Here is a 26,196-nt window from a genome sequence, read left to right on the forward strand (position 1 = left end):
AGAGGACGCAGAGTGGAGAGACCCAACCCTGGGTGTACTACAAGGCTAGTAGTGGGACTAGGACAGTTAAGGGATCTAGTTCAGACCTTAGACACAAGTACACACATTTATCTCAAGGGAGATGGATTGGTTCCTGGGTTGCTTCTGCTAGTCAGGTTCCGCTCCTGGCTTGAACTTAGTGCTCCTTTGTCACAGTCACTCTAGGAATATCCAGCTAATCACAGAACACATGGTGGCAAGACTTTGTTAACTGACTACTTGGTCTTGTGAATAGGCACTTATTAAGTGCTTGGCAGGTCTTTACTGGCTAGCTTTTGATTTGGTTGGTTGTTTAGCCTGAAAGTACAATGGTGTACATCAAATGAGAATTAGGTAATCAGGAATTACTCTGAATATATCCACAGAGGTGCTTTTATTATGTAAATATGGGAAATCTAAAAATTTAAGTTTATGGTAAATGACTCTAATTGATTTTCTTTGGTCTAAAGTTGGAGAAACGTGATCAAATTTAGAGGGGCTTGATTTTTCTTCTGTTGCAGTCAGCAGATCACCCAACTCTGGACAAAGTATTAGAGGTACAGCCAGAAAAATTAGAGCTTATCATGGATGAAATGAAACAGATTCTAACTCCAATGGCCCAAAAGTAAGAAAACTTTTTTTGTGTTTTATTAACAAATAGCATTTGAAAGGGGAAAGTTTTATGTAGCCTTTGCATAGGAAAGGTGAATAGTTTGCCAGTTACGGTCTACTATATAAATTAGATTGTGAGACTTAAAAGTCCATGCATGTGGCCTACTTGGCATTAGGGCGTTGCTCTGAAACCAGACTTCCTGGGTTGTGAATCCTGGTGCTTTCCTCAATTACTGACTCTGTGCCCTTGGGCAACTTAACTTCTCTGTGCCTTAGTTTCCCTATCCAGATAATTATAATAACAGTGTTTATTTCATAGAGTTTTATGAAAATTAAACGAGTTAATATTTCTAAAGCGCTCAGAATAGTGCTTTGCCATTAAAAGCAGCTTATTTTTGCCTTCTACTTGAAAATTCCATGTGAACTTAAATTTGGTGCCTGATCATTAACCTACACTGTACATCTGAATTCATCATGTGTCACGCTAGGAGGCTTGGATCAATTAGGTGTTGTTGCAATTGCTGGCTCAGGCGGTAAAGCGTCTGTCTACAATGCGGGAGACCTAGGTTCGATCCCTGGGTCAGGAAGATCCCCTGGAGAAGGAAATGGCAATCCACTTCAGTACTATTACCTGGAAAATCCCATGGACAGAGAGCCTGGTAGGCTACAGTCCATGGGGTTGCAAAGAGTCGGACACGACTGAGTGACTTCACTTTCACTTTGATCTGTTTAGGTTTTAACTGCGGAAATGTTTTTGTTAAACGGGTACATTATAAAGGAGGCATGACAAAAAGAAAATAGCCATTAAAATGTAGTCCACATGTGGATTTCTAATCACGTGTCCATTGTTGGGTAAAAGAAAGTTAATGGCTTTATTGAAGAAAATTGAGTGTGTTTTGAATAATAATTTCATATTTGCTGTTTAGGTACTAGAAATTTGTATTCTGGTCTTGGTTGTAGATGGCACTAATATTTTTAGAGGTCTGTAAGTTTTTTTTCAAGTCTTGGTGTTGCTGAAGGTAGTCTTTTTATGACAAATAACATTTGCTAAAACCATTTCAGTTGTTTTGATTATCTTAGGACAACCAAAGTTACCTATCTCTGTATTATTATACTACCATTTCTGACCGTTTTTTTTTTTTTTCTCTTTTCAGAGAAGCTGTGATTAAGCACTCACTGGTACATAAAGTATTTTTGGACTTTTTCACCTATGCACCCCCAAAGCTAAGATCAGTAAGTTCTTGGTTTTAGTTTTTAAACTGAAACATTGAGTGCTGTGTAAAAATGTGAAATACTTCTTTCATGTATATTGGTTTTTGAAATTTTTAAAGAATTGTTTCCGTATTTAGAAAATATAATGCTCTCTACTTCCTTTGAAGAAGTCTACTTCTTCCATTTAGACTTTTTAGTCTATGGAATTTAGACTAAATTCCATTTAGACTTTTGCTAGAAAGACAGTAGACCTGACCATAGTTTTATCAGTTCCATTGAATTTTCATATTTTAATTACAATCTGGAGAGTATACTCTAGCTTAACATAATCAGAAAATTAACTAACACATGGAGGAATATTCAGCATTCAAGGAGTTTGAAATTCACCTTTATTGATACCAAAAAAAATGAAAAAGAAATTATATTGGTGTTAAAAGGTGACTGGAGGATACTTAGGTAAAACTAAATGGACCGTGAAAGACTGGACCTTATATAAGAGTGAAGGTAAATTGCACTGCCCTTCAAGTCAATGATGGGACTATAGATGAGAATTCATTTAGTCCCTTGAATTTTGCTTGCTTCATCATACTGTGAATTCATTGTCCGTTTGTTCTCATTCTAATAATAAGCAATAACCAAATAATGAGATTCACATTTTTTTTTACAAATATGCCAGATTGAACATACATAGGAATTTTGACCCTCTCAAAATTGACATGCAAATTAGTTTTCCAAGTGTAGCCACCTATCTAAGCACGTAGTTTAGTGAACGTAGCAGTTGCTGCTTCTCTTTGGAGAAGAGCTCTCGTTTCCTGCACAGTATCTCATAGTTCTGGATTTTCTGAGGCAGGACTTTATTTTCAGAACTGAGAAAATGATCATTTTAATATATTCCATAAAGTGTTTATCTTTAGTGTTGAATGTGTTTTAGTAATAGCAAAAAAAATCATTGGGAACTTAGTGTGAATATAAAGTAAACAGACAAATCTTTGTGGGCCCTGGGGCATTTTCAATAGAGAGATGTAAACAAAAACAAAGAAAAACCTTTGGAGATGAAAGAAGCATGATTGGAATATATGTGTAACTCCCCAACTGGATAGCTTTGAAGAGATTCATAAGTTTAGATATGTAAGCTGAAAGCTATACTCTTGAAAAGGGTTGTAAGATAGTTATAAGTGGAATTTTTTGTTCCTTATTGATAAAAATAGGCTACTTTTCTCCTTCCTGGCAGGAGACTTTGTATTTATTTAATATAAATTTTTAAAATTGGGAATGGATTAAACTGGCCCTGCAGCTGTTAGCTGGCAGAACTCATCTTGTCCTATATGCTTGTCTTCCAAATATAATTACAAAATATATGCATACATTGAAAACAGAAAATAAAGACTAAAAATAGCTAAAATTACTTCATAATACTTTAATGACTGGGTTTTACTAAAAGGTAATTAATGACTGGGTTTTACTAAAAGGTCAGTTCAGTTCAGTTCAGTCGCTCAGTCGTGTCCAACTCTTTGCAACCCCATGAATCGCAGCACGCCAGGCCTCCCTGTCCATCACCAACTCCCGGAGTTCACTCAGACTCACGTCCATCGAGTCAGTGATGCCATCCAGCCATCTCATCCTCTATCGTCCCCTTCTCCTCCTGCCCCCAATCCCTCCCAGCATCAGAGTCTTTTCCAATGAGTTAATTCTTCTCATGAGGTGGCCAAAGTACTGGAGTTTCAGCTTTAGCATCATTCCTTCCAAAGAAATCCCAGGGCTGATCTCCTTCAGAATGGACTGGTTGGATCTCCTTGTAGTCCAAGGGACTCTCAAGAGTCTTCTCCAACACCACAGTTAAAAAGCATCAATTCTTCGGCGCCCAGCTTTCTTTATAGTCCAACTCTCACATCCATACATGACCACAGGAAAAACCATAGCCTTGACTAGATGGACCTTTGTTGGCAAAGTAATGTTTCTGCTTCTCAATATGCTATCTAGGCTGGTCATAACTTTTCTTCCAAGGAGTAAACGTCTTTTAATTTCATGGCTGCAGTCACCATCTGCAGGAATTTTGGAGCCCCCAAAAATAAAGTCTGACACTGTTTCCACTGTTTCCCCATCTATTTAAGTGAAGGCCTAGTCTAAATGTCAATATAGAGATTAATTTTTCTTAAGAGAAATGTTACTTAAGTGTCTTGATGGTGAATTATTAATGTGATTTCCAGAGGTAATCCATTGATAAACTAAAAAAAGAAAAATGTTTTCAGACAAAATTATTATTTTGACTTTTTTGGAAGAACGTTTTATTTATCTGGCTTTTTAAGTTAAAAGCTCTCTTCTTATACCACAGCCAGTTCTTAGATTTCTTTTTTCTTGAAAAGTCATTGAGAATATACTATACATATACAGTTAACCCTTGAACAGTATGGGAGTTAGGGGTACTGACACTCCTGTCCTCTGTCCTCAGTCAGAAACCCACCTGTAATCATCCCTACCCTATCAGGGATGGGGATTTACCCAACTGTAGATGGTATAGTGCTGTAGTACATATTAGTGAAAAAAATTCATGTGTAAGTGAACCTTCTTCAAATCACACTCAGGGGTCCACTGTATACATACTTTTCTGAATAGACTTTGATGAAACTTAGGTATTTTAATAGAAATTGCCTGTGGGCAATGTTTACTGCGTTTGATAGAAAAAGAATGTTTCTAGGAAGCAGTTATATATATGCATGCCTGTCTACAAAATTAAAATTTAAGTTGTTTGCTACCTATACTCTCTGCCTTTCATTCTCTGTGCATTACTGCTCCTTACTAGACAGACTGTGAAAAGCAAAAAGAAAGAGTAAACCAAAGCCCTGACTGCATTTATTCCCCAGGAAATGATTGAAGCCATCCGAGAAGCAGTGGTGTACCTGGCACACACGCACGATGGCGCCAGAGTGGCCATGTACTGCCTCTGGCATGGCACGCCCAAGGTAAGGGTCAGTCAGGAATTGCATTTTCAGTCTCCTTGGGGTCTTGCCCTGTTGTGCACAGCATTGTCTTTGCAAAGTTGTACCTCAAGGCCTCAGAGAAACCGGCTCCTCTTTGAGCTTCTTGTTGCTTCTCTGCTGGAGTCTTCAAGTTTGAAAACCTTGTGTTGCCATTGTATGGGAAGGGATCTGTCAAGCAGATAAACACAGTATTTGTTGTTTAGTTGCTAAGTCGCATCCAATTCTTTTGTGACCCAGTGGATTATAGCTTGCCAGGCTTCTCTGTCCAAGGGATTCTCTAGGCAAGAATACTGGAGTGAGTTGCCATTTCTTTCTCCAGGGGATCTTCCGGACCAGGGATTGAACCTGTGTCTCCTGCGTTGCAGGCAGTTTCTTTACCACTGAGCCATCAGGGAAGCCCAAACAGTGTTTATGTTCGGGTTTTTAAAAGTTTTGATACCTGTCAGTTTCTTTGATTCCTTATTTAATGATTTTAGTGCTGGGAAGGAAGAGGAAAGAAAAGAAAATGTACAGCCATGCATTGCTCCTCTGGATCTCAAGTACTTTGAGGGAAATGCTACAGATCCATATTAATTATAGAAGCTTAATAGAAATGATCCTCATTTCCTTAATTGGTATATTCTCCTTTAAAGGACAGTTGTACTTTGTCCAGTTTTTAATACAAATTTAATTTCTATTCAATAAATAATGTATTGAATGCCATCTGTATGCTTGACTTTTATGCATTTGAAGACAGCTCAGATATTGGAAGAGGGATCTCAGTTTTTAGTATAAAGGAAAGTAGTTTTACCAGGCTTGCCTTGCAGCTGATAATTTCATGCTTCCATATTTATGTCTCAATGGAATGTCACAAAGAAGTCTAAGATTATAGTAGCTCTGAGAGGAATTCTTATAGTATATTGTATTTTTTTGTTCTGGCTAAATAACTGTTTTCACTAATGAAAAGTATGCCACTCCAGTGGAAGTTTAGGATTATATAAAATTTCTAACTACGAAATACCTTAATCTATAGCTATCTATAACTAAATCTGTAACTGTAAGTTCATTGAGACAATTTTTCTTTTTTAAGGACAGAAAAGTGATTGTGAAAACAATGAAGACTTACATTGAAAAGGTGGCTAATGTAAGTATAAAAACTGCATATTTCTTTTAATACTTTTGAATAGTAAAATTATAGGAAATTAGAAAAATTTAGAAAATTATCAAGAAAATTACTTGTTATTTTATTTCATTATAATCTAAATATATGCATATACATGTATTTTTACATATTATTAAATTTATACAAAATGAGTTTGTTTTTCATTTGACATTGTACTTTGGCAGTTTTCCATTTTTATTAGATAATTTTGAAGACCTTAATATTTAGTCTTTAGGGAAACTGCACTTCAGAAACTTGTTACCTGTTTTCATTATCATCAAAAACATAACAAAGTGAAACTTGTCTCTCTTTTTTCTTCAATTAAATCTTTAGTATGGTCAAAGAAAATTTTAGTTCTAAGTTTTATAATTCTTTGAAATCTTTTTTTTTTTTTTCATTCTTTGAAATCTTTTGGAGATGTTTTAACAGCTTTTCAAATGAAATTAGAGGATATAAAATGTGTTTCTTCTGAGGAAATAATTACCTCAAAAAATAATATCTCTGTATTTAAATAAACTAAGTCATTTTCCATAGTAATTCTAAAATATATGTAGTAATAAGTATTAATTTTCAATTTTTAATTGTTTTTTATATTATGTTTTATAGCTTCTAATTTGCAGGTGAACTAAAAATGAGTGATATCAACAACTTTTCCCTATAAAAAATTCCAGTAAGCACTATTGGCATCTAATGAATACTTGATATAGTAAATGATAATTCAAACTCAGATAAATTAGAGCTCTGAGATTATATACATACCTGTCATCTTCTGTAGGGTTCTAGACTAGGAAGAGAGTATAAAACCATGGAGAAGGCAGCCAACTTGCTTGGAACAAAATGGAGTAAGAGATTCTCTAATGAGTTGTTTTCAAAGTATGAGAATTTTTTATGATTCATCATTAAATCTTTTTGTATAGCATTTTAATTTGAATATTTTGATTTAGAAATGAATAAAAATAGAATGTTACTGGAAAGTTCCCTTATTTGGGAGGGGTGGATAAATTAGGATTTTGGGATTAACATATGCACACTACTATATAGACAGTGAATAATCGACAAAGATCTACAGTGTAGCACAGAGAACTCCATGTATATGTATAACTGAATCACTTTGCTCTACGGCTGAAACTAACACAACATTGTAAATCGATTGTACTCCAATATAAAATAAAAATTTAAAAATAAAATGACATCAAAAGAGAAAGTTATGAAAGATATTAAAAGTCTTCAGTAATAAAGTTAGATTGTTTTCCAATTTTGTTATATCAACAATAATTTTTCTTTGGAGAGCCAAATCCCCGCAAGGCATTGCAAAGTTAATAAATTAGCAATGCAGTGCCTGTTTTATCTTAAGGAGTTGCTTCTAAGGAGGTGAGATAAGCTAATACTGTCCATGGGTTTGGTCTCTGGGTTATTTGGAAGTGTTTAATTTCCATATATTAGGATATACTCTGTATTGTTTCAGTCTTTTAAAATTTATGACTTATGGCCCAGCATATGGTCTGTCTTAATGTCTTGAAAAGAATGTGTGGCTATAGTCCTCTATAAATGTCAGTTAGATCAAAATGATTGGTAGTGTTTTCAGATCATGGATGTTTTTGCTGACTTATTTATCACTGTCTACTTCTGTCAGTTGCTGAGGAAGTGTCGTAAAACTTAGAGCTATAATTGTGGAATTGTCTGTTTCTCACTTAAATTCTGTTCCATCTTCTGTATTCACCCAGTGATATTTTGCACTGCATACACTTCCGTGTGTGGGACTTAAAGAACCAGAAAACCGGTGGTTGTGTACTATAAGCACAGTGTTCTCTACTTTGTTTCCTTCACTTAATTCATCTCAGAGGTCATTTTATTTCTCTCTCTATATATCTATATATCGCCAGAGAAATCCATTGGTTGGTAGCAAAAGTCAAATACCTCTAGAGTTAAAAAAAATTGATATCATCATCTGGGATAGAAAAGAAATATGCCACAAGCTTTGAAAACTCTTCTTTAACATAAAGTAGAAATTCTTTAAATCTTTGGAACACTGTCAGCATTATGAAAATAATTCTGTTATTTAAAGAGTGACAGTTGTGAAAGTCCTAATGTATATTTATGTACTCTCGTGCTGCTATAGTTTTTAAAAGCAATTCACTTCATCTTATTCTCATATGCAGTATATAAGTATATTCTTCTAGTTTTTTTTAGTGTTTCTATTTTTATTATATAAGATTATTTTAAAGCAATTGTGTAATTTTTCAAAAGAAAGTGAAAAATCATTTGTAATCCTTCAACCCAAAGGTGACAGGATTTTTCCTTCCAGGATTTTTTTTGTGTGTATTATGTATATTTTATATATATATTATTTTATTTTTATTTTCATAATTGAAATGCTATACATAGTTTAATGTATTATTTTATATTCCTTTTTTTCCTCCCACTTTGACTGTAATTTTCTTTTGAATTTAATCTTAAAGTAGCTATTCATTAACAGGATACCTATTTTTAAGAGGTATCTGGTTAGTTTCAAAAATGAGTCTCAGCTATTTGATACTGAAGAATGTGCTCCTCTGTTTCTTTCTTTTTGTTACTCAACCTAGAATGTAATTAACTAGGTCCTGATAAGAGAGCACGTTTCTTTGAGGGACTTTTATCTATCCCATTTCTATTATGCTGGATAAGTTGTCAGGTTGATAACCTTAATAAAATAACTCCATGGGTGAAAGAAAAGGGAGAATCTGTGTATCTTTTAACTTTTATTGGTTTCTAATTCCAACAGGGCCAATATTCCCACTTGGTTTTACTGGCAGCCTTTGATTGTATTGATGATACGAAGCTTGTGAAACAGATAATCATATCAGTAAGTAATTTGCATGGTCTTGAATTTAAGTTAAATGGATATATCATTTTTTAACATTTAAGTTTGATTTCACACATAGATGTGTCAAGTGTGCTTTCTGTCAGTATTTGTTATTTTTTAGTTGCTTTAATTAAGCCTAATTTGGAGGGTTGCTTTATTCCTATACAAACCATAATCTTGTTACTTGATATTACTAATAAATATTGCTTTAAACATGTAAAAGACTGCTTAAGTTAGAATAGCATGACTTCTTAGACCATATGATTTGGGGTTGGCCAAAAAGTTCGTTTTGGTTTTTCCATACAATACTACGGAAAAACTCTAATGAACTTTCTGGCCAACCCCATAGTAAATGAAAAATCAGCAATGCAGTGTTTAGATTTGATCAGAAATTTATTTACATAGTAATTCTTCAGTTATTCAGGAACTTACGTCCCCCCAGGCAGAAGATATCCACGACCTTTTTCTCTCGCCCTTTGGAGAAGCTACCTCTGCATAGCTTATCAATACATCTGTCCTGCCTTATCAATACATTGTCCTGACTAAATTTGCCCTCTGAAAAACTGAATATTCTCTTAAAAAAAAAAAACAAAAAAAACCCTGCACCAATATAGAAACTACATTATAAAATAATTTTCTTCGTTCTTTAATTACTGCCCACTTTTCTGACTTCTGATCCTGTGATCTGCTTTTATTTTTCCTTCCTTTATTTCTAGCGGACAAGTGGTGTTGGGCGTGTGATACAGGTTGTAGGGGAAGGGATAAGGGAAGGGTTTTAAAGCCGCCTATGTATAGACACCAGTTGTTCATCTGAAGGGTGTTAGACATAGATGGGGGTCATTGCAGACATCTCAGTGACAGAAGCTGCTTCCACACACTCTGCAGGGAGCAGCATGTGAATGTTCAGAAAGAGGACTGCCCTGTTGGCTGTGGTGGTGCTGAGGCCTCTCTCAGTCCTGTCTGGACCAGTGGAGCTGGGTGATCAGGGAGAGTATCCCAACTAGTGAAGGGGCAGGAGATTTGTTCTCTTAGAAGCCAGCTGTACGTCCCAGTGTGTGAATTTCTCATGCCCTTGCTGTCATTTTCCAGCTTTTCCCTTGACTGTTTTAGGATTGTGATGACTTTCTCTGGAATAGGATTGTGGGAAGAAACAAGTTGGCAAGACTTTCATGTCACTAACTGAGTATTTTGACACGTTCCTTGTGACTTTATTACCCTTTTGACTCCAATCAATAATGCTTGTTTTTCATTCCAGTGACAGAAATGTGAGGCCATAGATTGGCTAATGAATAAAGTTGTTTCATGAAAATGGAAACAGACTGGGCTATTGAACACTTGCTTTTGTTTAATATTTTCATGACAACTAAAATTTGCATAACTGTTCCAAATGGATTTTAAGAGAAACCCAGCTTCCTTCAGAATTTGCCACGATTGTCTGCTAGATTATTTTTTTCCAAAGATTTATCCCACTTACAGTTGCTGTTGAAGCAGTGTTAATTCCTGGTGCTTACCAGCTTGATTCCCACAACTGTTTAACCCACATTCCTAGTGACTTTCTCATACTTACGGTAGCTTACGCTGAAAATGGCCTCATTTGCTGATGTCCTGCCTCTAGCTGACAAATGCTCACTGGGTTCTGTGTATCATTAAACTCTGAGGCTAGCGATAAAATTCTGGAATGCTAATTGTGCTTGCATTTCCCCCGCCCATCCACCACAAAACCTGTGGCAGTATGCAGTGCTTTTTAAAAATACCCAGGAAAGCTTAGTGTTGCTAAGCATTCTGTTTAGGGTAACCAGACTTCTGAAATGGCAGGTTGAAATCACAGCCTGGTCAGCTGAGCCCTCACCTTTCAAAATGGATACTCACTGTTTCCCACCTATTTTGCTTTCCAAAATAAGCAGACTTAAAAATCCAATCCTGGAATTGTGGGTGTGGTGCAGCTGCTTTGAGAGCAGTGAGTCTCTCGAAAGGAAGTAAGTACACTGACCAGTTGCTTTTCGAGAGTGAATAAATATTGATGCATACTTTTACATGTATTATCTCTAAAATGCTGTACAGTTAGGTATAAAGGAAAATAACAGTGAACACCCAGCCTCCCGACTGATTGGGCATGCAGAAGTAAAACTTGGCAAATAGAGTTGAAGTTCAAGACCCTTGTGTCCTCTTTTTTTTTTTAATATAATCTATATATACGCCACCCCCCTTCCCATCCTCTCATATCTGTTCTGATGGATTGGTACTTACTATTGGCATGCATTCCCTTATCCTTTTGCTATATGTAAATGTTTACAGTATTTACATGTTTACAAATTCTATATAAGAGATGTGTGCTTTCTCCTGCAACTTGCTCTTTGCTTTGGCATTGTATTTGTCACTCATCATCAGGGTCAACAAACTTTTTTAGTAAATGGCCAGATAGTAATTATTTTAGGATTTGTGGGCCTAAATCTGGTCTCTGTAGCATATTCTTGTTTGCTTTTTATTTTTTAAACAGCACATTAAAATGTTCAAAAATATATATTCTTAACTCACAGGAAGCACAGGCCATGGTTTACCCACAGTTGTTCTAAACCATTCGTTTTTCAATGCCAAATAATTTTCTACTGTATGAATACACCACAGTTGATTTTTCCATTTTTCTGTTGATGGATGTTTAGGTGGTTTATAGTGTTTAAAACTTTAAACACTGTTATTATTTTTTGCTATTGCAAACAGTTCTATAATTATTCTTGCATGTCTCCTCATTTCTCTGAGGCATTTCCTTAGCAGAACTGAGGCTTGCCAGATATGCTGCCCATATGTTTATAAAGAGTCATGTGTCTGTGTTACCCGCCCAGCCACTACGAAACCTGTTGCATTATGCAGTGCTTATAAAAATAGCCAAGAAAGCTTAGTGTTGCTAAGCACTCTATTCAGAGTAACTGGTTTTCCTGAAATGTCAGGTTAACATTGTAGCCTAACAAGCATTCCTTTTTGCTTTAAAACCAAACTCCAGTTTAATTTCCACATAGTGTTCTCTGATCTCCCAACTGGACCTGCTGTCCACATCCTCTCAATTCTTACAGGTTTTTGTCCTTACCGTCTGTTCATTTAGCAGTTAGTCGTGATCTAACCCAGGGCTTACAGACTCAGAAACATTCATTGACCAGGCAGGTAAATGAGTGAGGCAGGCCAAGTTGGAGGGGTGGTGGGGACACTGTGAAGAAAGGTGGGGAGTGTCCGTGCCTTGTCCAAGGAAATAGCCATCCCCAGCTCCCATCTCTGGGAATGTGAGCCCCATGGAGCTAGGTCTTCCAACTTGTTTTTCTTTCTAATTGTGATAAAATTTTCCATCTTAACCATTTTTAAGTGTACAGTTAAGTGATATTAAGTATATTCACATTGATCTGCAACCAGTCTCCATAGCTTTTCTATCTTACAAAACCAAACACTACTTTTAATAACCACATCCCAAGTTTTTGAGTACAGCCCAAAAGTTGGACTTCTGGATAAATCACTGTATTTTTTAAACAAAACACTCAATCACTGCCAGTGATCTTTCTTTTTACATTTCTGTTTTTATTCATTATTTAAATCCCTTATTTTTAGTTTTAACTTTTTATTGTGTTTTCTTGCCTATTCTGCTAGATTTTAGCTCGTTAAGGTTAAGGCCAGCCTGCATTTCTTTTTGTTCCACACACAACCTCCCATGGAGGAACGAGCACCATGGATGGGCATTTTGCGTTTCTTTCTTCCATTGAAAATCCGTGTGTGCTCTAACCCTGCTTGCAGCGTGTACCTTTCATTTTGAGTTTTACCTTTCCTTCTTAAAAGAGGGTGGCGAAACAGGAGTGCCAAAGAGTCTGACAAGGGTCCATCACAAGGTCAGAATGGCCACAGGTTTTCACAAGGGAGTTCTTTTGTTCTTCCTTCACTTTTCTTCTGTGTACATACCTTCTTTCACTTCAGTTCAGTTCAGTCGCGCCTGACTCTTTGCAACCCCATGGACTGCAGCATGCCAGGCCTCCCTGTCTGTCACCACCTCCTGAAGCTTGTTCAAACTCATGTCCATCAAGTCGGTGATGCCATCCAACCATTTCATCCTCTGTTGTCCCCTTTTCCTCCTGCCTTCTATCTTTCCCAGCAACAGGGTCTTTTTCAGTGAGTCAGTTCTTCGCATCAGGTAGCCAAAGTATTGGAGCTTCAGCTTCAGCATTAGTCCTTCCAAGGAATATTCAGGACTGATTTCCTTTAGCGTGGACTGGTTTGATCTCCTTGCAGTCCAAGGGACTCTCAAGAGTCTTCTCCAACACCACAGTTCAAAAGCATCAATTCTTTGGTGCTCAGCTTTCTTAATGGAAAAGGCGATGGCACCCCACTCCAGTACTCTTGCCTGGAAAATCCCATGGACGGAGGAGCCTGGTGGGCTGCAGTCCATGGGGTTGTTACGAGTCAGACACGACTGAGCGACTTCACTTTCACTTTTCACTTTCATGCATTGGAGAAGGAAATGGCAACCCACTCCAGTGTTCTTGCCTGGAGAATCCCAGGGACGGTGGAGCCTGGTGGGCTGCCGTCTATTGGGTCGCACAGAGTCAGACACGACTGAAGCGACTTAGCAGCAGCAGCAGCAGCTTTCTTTATGGTCCAACTCTCACATCCGTACATGACTACTAGAAAAGCCATAGCTTTGACCAGACAGACCTTTGTCAGCAAAGTAATGTCTCTGCTTTTTAATATGCCATCTAGGTTGGTCATAGCTTTTCTTCCAAGGAGCAAGCATCTTTTAATTTCATGGCTACAGTCAACATCTGCAGTGATTTGGGAGCCCAAGAAAATAAAGTCTGCCACTGTTTCCATTGTTTCCCCATCTATTTGCCATGAAGTGATGGGACCGGATGCCATGATCTAAGTTTTTTGAATGTTTCAAGCCAACTTTTTCACTCTCCTCTTTCACTTTCATCAAAAGGCTCTTGAGTTCTCTTTGCTTTCTGCCATAAGGGAGGTGTCATCTGCATATCTGAGGTTATTAATATTTCTCCCAGCAATCTTGATTTCAGCTTGTGCTTCATCCAGCCCAGCATTTCGCACGATGTACTCTGCATATAAATTAAATAAACAGGGTGACAATATACAGCCTTGATATACTCCTTTCCCATTTTGGAACCAGCCTGTTGTTCCATGTCCAGTTCTAACTGTTGATTCTTGACCTGCATACAGCTTTCTCAGGAGGGAGGGAGGTGCTCTGGTATTTCCATCTGTTAAGAATTTTCCATAGTTTGTTGTAATCCACACAAAGGCTTTGGCATAGTCAATAAAGCAGAAGTCGATGTTTTTCTGGAACTCTCTTGCTTTTTCTGTGATCCAGTGGATGTGGGCAGTTTGAACTCTGCCTTTTTTAAATCCAGCTTGAACATCTGGAACTTCTCGGTTCACATACAGTTATAGGCTCGCTTGGAGAATTTTGAGCATTACTTTGCTAGTGTGTGAGATACTAGTGTGTGTGGTAGTTTGAACATTCTTTGGCATTGCCTTTCTTTGGGCATACCTGCTTTAGAGTAAAATAAATAAGGGAAAGAAGTTGCAACAATTAAAATTGTTTTGATTTTCTCTAAGTCAGAGGGAAAGTGAATTGAAAACCTGTGCATTTGAACCTTTGTTGTTGGAGTTCTCTTTTGAGGATGCTAGACTCATGACCCCATCAGCTTTATTTAATCTCCATAGTTAAAGGTGCTGTACATTGAGAGGAGTTTTTTATATGAAGAAAATGACATAGCACTTCCCAGTTTGCAGAGTGAATTCTTTGATTTACTCCTGGTAGTGGCCCACAGGTTGGGCAGATATATCAATTTCCTTTTGCACAGAGAAGGGAATTGATGTGTAGGGAGGTTTAAGGTTTTTCCAAAGGCTACACAACTTGAACTCAAAGACCAAATTCAATACAAATCAGCTGCGCTTTATAGCTCCCTCTTCTTGTCTCTGCGTGTTCTGACACTCGGTGTTCCCCAAGTGATCATCTAGAATTTTCTCTCCTTTGTGTACCCCAGGTTAAATAGAAATGAATTAGAATTCCATAAAACAGCATCACTCAGACTGCCTTTTTTTCCCAAGATAGTAGGAGTTGGGGGAGAATTAAATGACACATTTTTAAGTAAACATTTTTTAGTTTCTTAGGATTGTTAGTTTATAAACATTATGCTATTTCAAGAAACAGACCAAGCTGAATGTAGATTCTAAATTCCTTAATTGCAAACTGAAAGGTAGTTAAATTTCAGTGAATTTGGGGGCTAGTCCTTGAGTAGTAGTTTTGCATGGGTTTTATATGCATCTTGTGTTAAAGTGAAGCCATTTCTGCCTAAGCTAAATACACTGCACTAGCCCGTAAGTGTAGAGAAGACCAAGTCCATTGAAGAATACATGCTGGCTTCATGCCACCCCCCTTTTCTTCCTATACCAAGAGAAAATAGCTAAATAGCAGCCATTTATAGTTCTTGACAGCATACCCCACCCCCCACCTTCCCTTTTTGGTTTTTTCCCTTCAAAAAATCAAATGTTTTAAAGGTATAATACTCCAGAGTGTTTTTTAAAAAGACAGCAAAGTTATGGAGGTCTTTTAACGATTGTAGAAATTCACCTAAGCTACATGTAATTCTCAGTCTCTTCCTTCAACTGATTAAAGCATTTGTTTTCTTTTATGCCTTAGTTAAAATTGAAATTGAAAAAGCCACATTAAAGATAGCCCATATTTGTGGCACTAAATGTTCTTTATCAGAAATCCATATATTGAGTCTACTTTGAGGCAAGTTTACCTTGAAATTGGAGAAAAGCTCCCATCCCCGTGGTAAATTATGTACTTTTTTTTTCTGTCTTCCCCTTTTTTACTGAAATTTTAAGTTCATTTTTTCTGAGTGGTTTAAAATTGTATTCATTTTGAGGTGGTGATATCTATTGTACATATTTTCCAGCTTGTTTTTTTGCCCCCACTAAAATTACTAATCTCATTCTAATTGATAGGCACTAAAGAGAATAGCAGATCTGAGTATAACATCTCCTGGAGAATTCCTTTCCTGATGAGGGGGTACATGTTCTGTTTGAGAGAGACTAGAGTTGGAAAGTCAGGGGACCAAAACTAGTCAGGGCCCTTTTACTAACACCCAGCGTCATCCTGTGGGTCACCTCCCCCCTTTCGGGGTTCCTCATTTCTGTAAACGTGTGTGGTTGGGCTGGAGTTTTTCTGTGGCCCCAACCAGTTGTGAAGAATCTCTGGTGTTCAGATGCACATGGCTTTGAATATTTATTAGGTTTGTTTATAACAAATAGGAATGTTAGGGGAAGGCGAATGATTTTTTTGTTTCATATTTAGAATAAAGGAATTTTTACACAGTGATTTCTCTGTCTTAGTAGACATCACCAAATCTATATGGGAGCTCATTTCGGGTGGGGATGACATGGCCTTTGTTCCTTAAACTCAAACAACTAGAAAAGGAGGTTACTGTTCTTGGTAACTTGATGGGAAATGTCATAGAAAGCAATTATGTGTAGCTGCTCCATAGAGTCTTTCTGCAGTTATTTCCCTTCCCCCCTCTTTTTGTTTTTCATGCGATACTTCATTTGCTATGAATAAGTAACCTAACTTTAAAAGCCTTTATCCACTTGTTCTATTTAACAGAGTTTCTTTATCTCCGTTCACATACATCTCAGTGGGGAAATTCTAGGAAGAATGGTCCCGATCAATGCTGATGCTGCATTTAAGTGCAGCTGCAAATTAACTGTATCTGCTCAGTGGCCCCAGCAAGCAGTGTCCCAAGTAATGGCCGCCTAAGAAATATTGGTTACGATGAATGAGTTAGCTCCTTAAGTCCTTGGGCTTGGTCAGTCAGCTATAAATGGATTGTTCAGTAACGCTAGTCCCAGTAGAGAAGCAGTTCTGTGTTCCTTGTGTAAGAAATTTCTTTAGCTTTAATGAGACGATTTCAGAACTAGCTGTACATTTTTCATTATGTTGGGGGAAAGTTATGTATCCTTTTCCATTCAGATTCTAAGCATAGTTTAAGTGTATAGTTTCACTTTCTGTTTCTATAATTTTACAGGAAATTATCAATTCCTTGCCGAACATAGTAAATGACAAATATGGAAGGAAGGTCCTATTGTATTTACTAAGCCCCAGAGATCCTGCCCACACGGTACGAGAGATCATTGAAGTTCTGCAGAAGGGAGACGGTAATGCACACAGGTAAGGGCTTAAGCCCACTCTGGTTGTTCATTCATTTTGAGTGGCACACGTGTCCACATCTCATGCTTCCTCCCTCAAACTCCAAAAGTGAATTCCATTTTTAAGCCTGTAGTTGTGGCAGATTCTTAAAAGTTTTTATCCTGAAAAGGAAATGAAAGTATCCTGCCAAAAGAATGCCTCTGGGACCCAGCACATAGTAGGTGGCTGGGTGTGTGGTGTTTTTGTGATTTTGCTTTATATTTAAAGCAACCAGTTAGTCAGGTCCTCTAGAGAGCAGAATCCATACTGTAATCTAAACATGTGTTGTCTTGTGAGATATTTTGTTGTTGTCTTTATTTGGTTTGGGGTATGTGTGTGTGTGTGTGTGTGTGTGTGTGTTACACAAGGCGAGCTTCACTTACTGAGTGCCCATTCTGTGCCAGGCACTGTTCAGATCCTGGGGACCCAAAAATGAAAGATATCCCAGCCTCCAATTGCTTATCCATGTGCACAGCAGAAATCAGACAATTATAGCAGAGCAGGACATTAACTCTTAAAAGCCTTAGAGGTTTCTGTATGAGCAAAGCACCACATTAACTTTGCTATTCATCTTACCTTGATTCTTCATTCATCATGTTCCCACAGTAAGAAAGACACAGAGATCCGCCGACGAGAGCTCTTAGAGTCCATTTCTCCAGCCTTGTTAAGCTACCTGCAGGGACACGCCCAGGAGGTGGTCCTGGATAAGTCCGCGTGCGTGCTGGTGGCTGACATCCTGGGCACCGCCACGGGAGACGTGCAGCCCGCCATGGACGCTGTTGCCAGCCTGGCAGCGGCAGAGCTACATCCTGGCGGCAAGGACGGAGAGGTAAGATGCCACTGTGAGACAGGCGAGAAAGCCGCCATGGCCACAGAAACCCCCGTCTCTGGGAGCACTGCTAGAAAGAGCCTTTTAATGATTGTTCACTCACGCCTTACCCATAGTTCATTTGGAAATTGTGAATTCAGAACACCAATGCTGTTAACACTGACTTTAACACTCACTGTCTTTTGATGATTCTACATTATCTGCAGAGTGAAAACAGACTCCTGTTAATATTGTCCATGACTGACCCAGGCTGCCTTTCCAGCATTCTCTGTGTTCTTAATTCTGTTTAGAATTTGCTGCGGACTTTTGTACTTCTTCATTTGTATGTACTTCTTTTCTCAGTCACAAGTGCTGCCCATACTTCCATTTTCCCGCACTTTTCCTGCAGAAACTGCCTATTCTTCCGAGTCCTCAGAATCCTTCTCCATGAAGTCTTTTTAATTCCCTCTCAAGCAGAAACTCTATGCTCTTTCCTTTTTTTTTTTTGAATTATTATTTATTTTTGGCTGTGTTGGGTCTTGGTTGCTGTGTGCAGGCTTTCTCCAGTGGCAGCGAGCAGGAGCTGCTCTCTAGCTGCAATGCACAGGCTTTCCACTGTGGTGAGTTCTCCTGTTGCAGAGCACAGGCTGTGGGTGAGTGGGTTTCAGTAGTTACAGTGCACAAGCTTAGTTGCCCCATTGGCGCGTGGTATCTTAATTCCCAGACCAGGAACTGGACCCATGTCCCTTGCATAGACAGGCAGACTTTTAACCACTGGACCATCAGGAGAATCCTCTTTGCTCTTTCTAATTGCTCTTGCTTATGTTATTTGGGCCTTGTATTATTCTGTCTTGTATCTCAAGCGTATCGGTTCATGCATCAGTTACGTGCTAGGCAGTGGCCCACACTCCCCCTACCCCCACCTAAAAAAGAGAATACCACTTGGGGAAACATTATAGTTAAATAAATATGTACACAAATGATTGTTTATTGTAGAATAGAGATAAGCGGTGTGAAGGAAAACTTGAGGTTCTATGGGATTGTATACGAATGAGAACCAACTTGTCCTCAGAGGACTTCCTAGGGCAGTGAAAGCTAAGCTGAGACCCAGAAGATCGGTAGCTGAGTGAAGGAAGAAGATTCTAGGCAGAGAGAAGAGCCATGTGCAGCCTCCTGGAGGAAGTAAAGAGCTCAGCATGTTTGAGAACAGCAGGCACAGGGGGCTGGAAATCAGTGAGCAGAGGGAAGAGGAAGGCAGAAGCCATGTTCTGCTGGGGCCTCGTCCCGTGCAGGGTTGTGAGCTCCTGATGGAAAGACATGTTTGGGGAGCTGACCGTTGTCTGACACAAGAGATGGGGAAAGAAATGGGTCAGGGGTCTTAGAGATGCCCTGACTCCTGCCATCATGGAGCAGATCCTATGAACAAATTGGGATGATGCTTGTGTCTTGAAAGTTCCTCTGTAAGAAGATAGAGCTTGTCTCCCACACTGGACATGGAGAGATTGATCTCTATGCAAACAGTTCATATGGCCCTTGAAAAGGAGGGAGGTTAAGCAGAAAGATGGTTTCTTATCCTGCTCACCAGGCAGTGCTCCTCAGGCACCTGTACTTAAACATCGTTCAACATCAGGTTTCAGTGTTTCTACTGTGTTGCTCCTCAGAACTGCATATGATGATCTGAAAAGTGGTTTGTGTGATCTTAAGACGAGCCTAGTAGTAAGGCTGTTCAATCTGGAGCTCGCGAAGCTGAGTGTGAGCTGCTTTGGTGGCTGTGTTATCTTGAATAACTGTATTTGTTTCAGTTGGGGTTGGAGTAGGTCTTGTCTCTCCAGGAGTAGTAGTCATTCTCAATAAAGACCTCTTAAGCCTTGTGGATGGAGAAGGCGATGGCACCTTCTCCAGTACTCTTGCCTGGAAAATCCCATGGATGGAGGAGCCTGGTATAGGCTGCAGTCCATGGGGTCGCGAAAAGTCAAACACGACTGAGCGACTTCACTTTCACTTTTCACTTTCATGCATTGGAGAAGGCAATGGCAACCCACTCCAGTGTTCTTGCCTGGCGAGTCCCAGGGACCGGGGAGCCTGGTGGGCTGCCGTCTATGGGGTCGCACAGAGTCAGACACGACTGAAGCGACTTAGCAGCAGCAGCAGGCCATGTGGAACTTGCAGCTCGCCTGAGACCTTATCCGTATGTGGTGATATCAGGTGGATGAAGGCAGCTTCTTAATTAATGTGTTCTTGACCACTTACAGCTTCACATAGCAGAACATCCTGCTGGACATTTGGTTCTGAAGTGGTTAATTGAGCAAGATAAAAAGATGAAAGAACGTGGAAGAGAAGGTAGGCTATGCAACTTGACCTCTTCTGATATGTATGTGAAATTTCAGTAATGTCTGGCATCCTTGAACTTTATGCTGGCCTTTTATGAGCTCAGATGAAAGCTTATTGAGTGTTGAGACATGATAGCTGTAAGAAATGATTTAGTGGTTACTACTTTTTCCTCTGGAGATTTGTCTCCTTGAATCTTTCCATTTTCTTTCCCTTTCCCACCCTCCCTCCCTCTTCTTCTACTTCAGACCTCAAAAAAAAGGCTTGTCCAGTGCTTTAAAATGCCATTTTATTTGAGGATGGTGAGAGCTGAGTAGGAGGGCTCGTTTGTGAGTATCATCACCCCAATTGAAAAACATATTTATCTCTAGTTTTGAGGAAAGGATAACCAGAAGAAAATTACCCTTATCAGAGAATTTTGAACTGATGCCAGTTTGGCCTTGGAATGCATATGACCAAAGAGCAAGCCAGTCCTTGGCACTTCTCGGTTTTTCATAAACCTTACAGCTGCTCTGTAGAAACTTAGCTCCCAGGAGGACGACGGCATCTTTTATCTAAGTGAGAAGTTGCATGTCCTTCCCCTGTTAGTCCTGTCTCTTTGACCAGACCTTCTCTTTCTAAATTCAAACTCGATTCAGACTCTATTTTAGCCACTAAAGAGATTTCCTCCCACTGAGTTAAAACAGTTCAGCCTTTCTATTACTGTGTCTGGAAAAAGTGACAGATCATGAATTTATGTCTTGAGGCAAGTTGCAGTGCTGATGGCTAGCAAGGCAATCACGGAAGCAGTAGAGCTGTCACTTCTCACTCTGTCTTTAAGAAGATAGACTTGGCCCTATTTCTCATTGTAATTTTTTTTTAGTAAAAAAGAAATCTTCTTGTAATAAACTTTGAAGAAAAAATAATATATTGAATCATCTTTTTCATTATTAAAAAGTCGATACACAGTTGAGCTGAGTTTATGTCAGAAAAGTTTTCTTGCTTTTAAAATGTGAAGAATTTTCTAGTGACTTTTCTCCTTATTTCACTTGCACTGGCAACCCTGAAACACATCTGCTTGGACTCGAAGTATTCGTCATTTTCACGTAGCACCGGATGCATGGCTACCAGTCTTGGTTATCTGTTGCTGTGGAACGAGCTGCCTCAAAACCTAGTCGTATTCAGAACGGCATTCATTTGGTGGTGTTTGGTGGAGCTCTGCCCTGAGTCATCCAGGGCTGCTTGGCTTGGGGCTGGAGTATCCACTTACACCATGACTGGCAGTGGCTAAGCCCAGCAGTCTCAGTCCCCCTCTCTGGTGTGCTGAGTTTCCTTACAACATAGTGGTCGAGTTTCAGGACAATGAAGTAGGTATGTGGGACTTCATGATTTAGCCTCAGGAGTGATTTAAGGTCACTTGTCCCATACTTTCATGTCAGTCACAAAGGCCCATCCAGTTCACAGAAGATACCAGTTCCACCTCTAGATGGGGAAGTGGCACTATTCTAGAAGCAGACACAGGAAAGGAGATGTTGCTGTGGCCACCTTTGCAAAATGTCATCTGCCTCACCAGCTGGTTTCTGTCCATCTTGAGCACAAGCCACAGAGTGACATAGCCATAGACCCCTTGGCTTTTAAAGGTTCCTCACTATTGGATATCTCTGAATGAATTATACTTAGGACCTACCCAAGATATCTGCCTTTAAAATAGGTTGTCCCTACTTCCATCTGTACCAGATCCTGGTATTCAGAGTTTCTCCTTTGTCCTGGAGTTAGTCATGCTTAGATGACCCAGTGAATACGGTAATATACTCTAAAACCTTGGGAATCAGATGTACTGCAATAACAAAAGATGAATGGTATTTTTGATGGAAGAACAAATGTTTAGTATTGTAGAGAGAAAACATAATTGTGTTCATGGCACCTTTGGAGTGAGCATTTTCCTTGAGGAGCAACTTGATTTTAACCAAACACTGCTATTACAACCTTTACTTCCTGAATAACTTTCAGATTAGGGTTAAATCATTAAATAGTACAAAGAAATGCAAACCTGACCAAGTGAGCATTTTATAAAAATTCATTGTTTCTCTTGAGTAATTACTGCTAAACATAGCTGGGGATTTGGGTCAGAGTTGAAAGAAATGGCTATATTAAAAACGCATTGTATCAAGCTGAGCTTAACATTGTCAAGCTTAGCTTAACAATATCGTGTTAAGTGATATTGGGTGAGAACTCTATTAGCTTTCTTATTAAAACATGTTTCCCACTCTAAGAGTAGTAGAGAGAGAGTGATTGGGAGTTTAAATATTGGTATATGACGTTCATGAAGTTTCAGTTTATTTTACAGGTTGTTTTGCAAAAACACTCATAGAACGTGTTGGTGTGAAGAACCTGAAGTCCTGGGCTAGTGTCAATCGAGGAGCCATTATTCTCTCTAGGTATGTAGAGTGTGTGCCTTTCCTGCTGAGGCTTATTATCCAAACGCCTGTTGGTGCAAAACGGGGTTCCTTCACATTTATTTCTCAGTTGGAATGTCTGTTTTCAGTAGCCCAGCATTCCTCTCAGTCACCCTTGGTCTTAATTTGCCAAATATTAGAGAGTAAATGTCACTTTTTCCATATGCCCTCTTTTGGATATTAAGGATCATAAAATTAGGGCGTTTACAAGGTATCATTTGATTGTTTCACCATATTTTTGGTTTTGACCACAGTATAATTGTATGCTTTTTTTAATGTATTAGTTTTTTGTTCCTGTGGAATCTGATGAAGGTTTTTTTTTAAATCACAACTGACTTTACATATAATTCTTTGTTTTCAACTATTCTGAAAGGATTCGAGAAGCATTAGCTATTATAGTCTATCTGCTTATCTTTGTTTCTAATTAAGGTGATAGAAAATTAATGACTTATGAATTGAGACATGTGGTTAACTTGTATATTTTTGCCTGGACATAGGTTGAGTTTATAATTTACAGGGCATTGAAATTGCCATGTATTCTGTTCCCAGATAAAACCCTTCTATTAAGGATATTCATTTTAAAATAGATTCTGTGTTGTTTTAAAGCCATCACAGTTGATTTTTACCCCTGCTGTGTCATCAAGCTTTGGAAAAAACAGTTACCAGTTTCAGCTTGAATTTCCCATAGTATTTCACATGCAAGATCCTCTGCAATTTAATTTGTATTGTTTATACGTCACAGGTATTTCTTCAGTTTATATTTTGATTTGGTACACATGTACTCACAAGTATGTACATTCCAAATGGGCATTCTTTTTTTTTTGGTATATCAGTGTCTCCAGATGCACAGGTGATATTGATCACTAGATTATTCCTCATTAAAATTAGCTTATTTTCCAGTTGATGTTGAGCAGCTGGAGTCCATTAGTTGAAACATGAACTTTTTTGACATGGATTTCTTTACCAGGCATTTGGAGTATTAACAACCTACTGACATATTCTTTCATTACATGCAATTAACTAAAAATTCTGGCAGTGCCATAAAATTAATTTTTTAAGATTGATCATCAATCAGAACTCCCCTTGGATGGATTTCAAACATGAGAAGGATACTGTAGGTTTATTATGGAGTACTCCTTAAAACTGAAATATGAAATATCTGAGGTTCTAAGAGAAGTGAAGCTGTAGATAATAATTGATTGTTATAATTATTGTGTATTTGGTTATAGATTATTGTCAGTCACGTGCTTGACTTGTTTGGCAAGATTCTTTGCTTGTTTATATTTTTCTTTAAACTCATGCAGTACATGTATGTGTTTTTATTTTTGGTTTGTTTGTTTTGCTAAATCTTTTTAGGAGTAAGTGGAAAAGCCTCATTCTGGGTAAAAAAAAACAGCCTTGTATGCAGTCTGAAAAATAACTCAGGGAAGCATTATTCTCTAGCATTGAAATGCATGGGTTCCATTCCCAGCTCACTGTGTGGCCTTGCACAAATTGTTTGACTTTTCTGAGCCTTAATTTTTTTTGTATGTAAAATGAGATTAATAATAATCCTAGGTTGTTAGGAAAACTAAATGAGATAATGCATACGTGATGCTTAGCAGTGGGTCTAATGCGTATGTTCAGTAAATATTAACTTGTATTACTATTGTGCACAATGTGACTGTGTGTTTAGCCAAGGTATATAAAATAAAAACACCTAGTGAGTCACAAGTCTGTTAAGAGGGCACCTTTCAGCTTTGCAGGTGGCAGGCAGTACTTGTTGCTTGTCTCCCACAGGCATTGGAATGCTGTTGGGGGCTGCTCATTTCCCCTCCTCTCTATGGACATTATGGAAATATTGCAGCCAAGGTCTTTCAAAAGTGCCAAGTGATTACTTTCTAGGATGTACTTCAGTGGTCAGTAAATGTGGTCATGAGGAAGTCAGGGGAGAATAAGAAATTCAGCCCTGGTGTTTGACAACAGAGTCCCTATGACCTGGCCCCTATCTAGAGAAAGGGGCCTACTTGTTGCCAGCCTGCAGGGCCCTGCTTACCTGGGATAGAGTGCCCCAGCAAGGAATCAGAGAGCAGAGCTGACCTTATCTTATTCAGTGACTCACATCGAGTACTTAACTACATGTCAGGCTCTGGCTAGGTGCTTTACGTACGAGATCATGTGAGCCTCAAAAAACAACCCTGTGAGGTAGAAGGTGGATTCTTTTGTTGATTCCATTCTATAGGCCAGGAAATTGCAGTCTTTGAGAATTTTAATGCACGCTCTTGGTTGTATAGTTACTAGAGTGTCAGAGGCATTTCTCAAATCTGGACAGGTGAGGTATAAGGTAAACCTCTTCGCCCCTTCAGTCAATGTTTTAGCAACAGAGTTCAGCAAGAAGGCCATTCGTTAACTGCTTACCTTTTATGCTGCCCGCCTCCCTACATGTACACCTACTCGTAGATGTTAACTCAGCTACTCTGAGCATTTCTTGACTATCTGCTCTGAATTTTTTACAGTGTCTGAAGGTAGTATGTGCAGACCAATCTAGGAGGCTTTATGAAATACACTTTTTTGTTGTTGTTTATTTCTGTCTTCTCTCTTCAGCCTTCTCCAGAGTTCTGATCAAGAAGTTGCAAATAAAGTCAAAGCTGGACTGAAAAGCTTGATTCCTGCCTTGGAAAAAAGCAAAAACACCAGCAAAGGAATAGAAATGCTACTTGAAAAACTGACTGCCTAGGTGGAAACAGTTAAGAACCAGTCGGAATCATTTTTCTTGTTCTGTTCTCCCAGTGCAGGAAAGAAGGGCTAGGGTCCATCTTACTGGTAATCTGGGTGCTCTGTATATGTGTTTCTTCTTTGTATAAGAATCTATTTATAAAATGGTTTCTAAAAACGTCCTTTTTAAGAAAACAGTCTCAGCCTTCTCTTTTATCATATTGAATAGTAAGCAAGTCACAGTGGAAAAGGTTTGACAGTCGTACACAAGGACCAAACAAATTCATATAAGGTAGTTGTATGCATTGATTCAGGGGGAAAGAACCTTGAGTGAACAGTCTGAGAGAGCTTCTTGGAGGAGGAGGCATCGCAGAGCTTCAGGTGAGGTCATGTGTGCGTGCTCAGGTGCTCAGGGGCACCACGTCTGACTCTTTGTGACCCCACCCCATGAACCGTAGCCCACCAGGTTCCTCTGTCCCTGGGATTCTTCTGGTGAGAATGCTGGAGTGGGTTGCCGTTTCCTCCTCCAGGGGATCTTCCCGAGGATGTGGTGGATGAGAGCCCTGGGGAGTCCTTGGTGGGAGCAGTGCTTCAGGAACCCTTGGGGCCCAATGGGCACAGGGATGGGGCCTCTCTACATCTAGGGCAGCTGCATTCCCAGCTGCCTGATGGATTGGACACCATGTTAGATTTTGTTGGAAACAAGCGACTGCAGTAAATTAAGATTTGTAGGGGAAAATGTGCTGGATGAATGAAAGGATCACACTGGGTCGCAGTGTGAATGTCAGGGTCACAGGGAAGATCTTCCTGTCTTTGAAACTGGGCCTTCCAGCTGTTTGTAATGAGACTCTCTCTTTTGGAACTTTTCCCTAAAGTAATTGAGGCCTCCAGGGTT

The 26,196-nt window shown here is 38.9% G+C and overlaps 1 protein-coding gene across 8 annotated transcripts in view; it reads left to right on the forward strand.

The window, feature by feature from the left end:
- Positions 1 to 25,496, forward strand: part of PUM3 (pumilio RNA binding family member 3) — a 41,343-nt gene extending 15,847 nt beyond the window's left edge. For 5 of the 8 annotated variants that reach the window (XM_059889068.1, XM_059889065.1, XM_059889067.1 and 2 more), the window contains exons 9-18: positions 540 to 643; positions 1,785 to 1,863; positions 4,704 to 4,802; positions 5,890 to 5,943; positions 8,723 to 8,803; positions 16,876 to 17,018; positions 17,643 to 17,865; positions 20,097 to 20,184; positions 22,487 to 22,589; positions 25,191 to 25,496. In XM_059889068.1, the coding sequence (XP_059745051.1) occupies positions 540 to 643; positions 1,785 to 1,863; positions 4,704 to 4,802; positions 5,890 to 5,943; positions 8,723 to 8,803; positions 16,876 to 17,018; positions 17,643 to 17,865; positions 20,097 to 20,184; positions 22,487 to 22,589; positions 25,191 to 25,323 (1,107 nt within the window). In that variant the 3' untranslated portion in view covers positions 25,324 to 25,496. The remainder of the gene's footprint in view (positions 1 to 539; positions 644 to 1,784; positions 1,864 to 4,703; positions 4,803 to 5,889; positions 5,944 to 8,722; positions 8,804 to 16,875; positions 17,019 to 17,642; positions 17,866 to 20,096; positions 20,185 to 22,486; positions 22,590 to 25,190) is intronic. The other 3 variants (XM_059889066.1, XM_024995691.2, NM_001098030.1) reach the window with 1 other exon arrangement.
- Positions 25,497 to 26,196: the final 700 nt, after the last annotated feature.

The sequence above is a fragment of the Bos taurus genome, chromosome 8 (genome assembly GCF_002263795.3).
Source record: "Bos taurus isolate L1 Dominette 01449 registration number 42190680 breed Hereford chromosome 8, ARS-UCD2.0, whole genome shotgun sequence".
In the NCBI taxonomy this organism is placed as follows: domain Eukaryota; kingdom Metazoa; phylum Chordata; class Mammalia; order Artiodactyla; family Bovidae; genus Bos; species Bos taurus.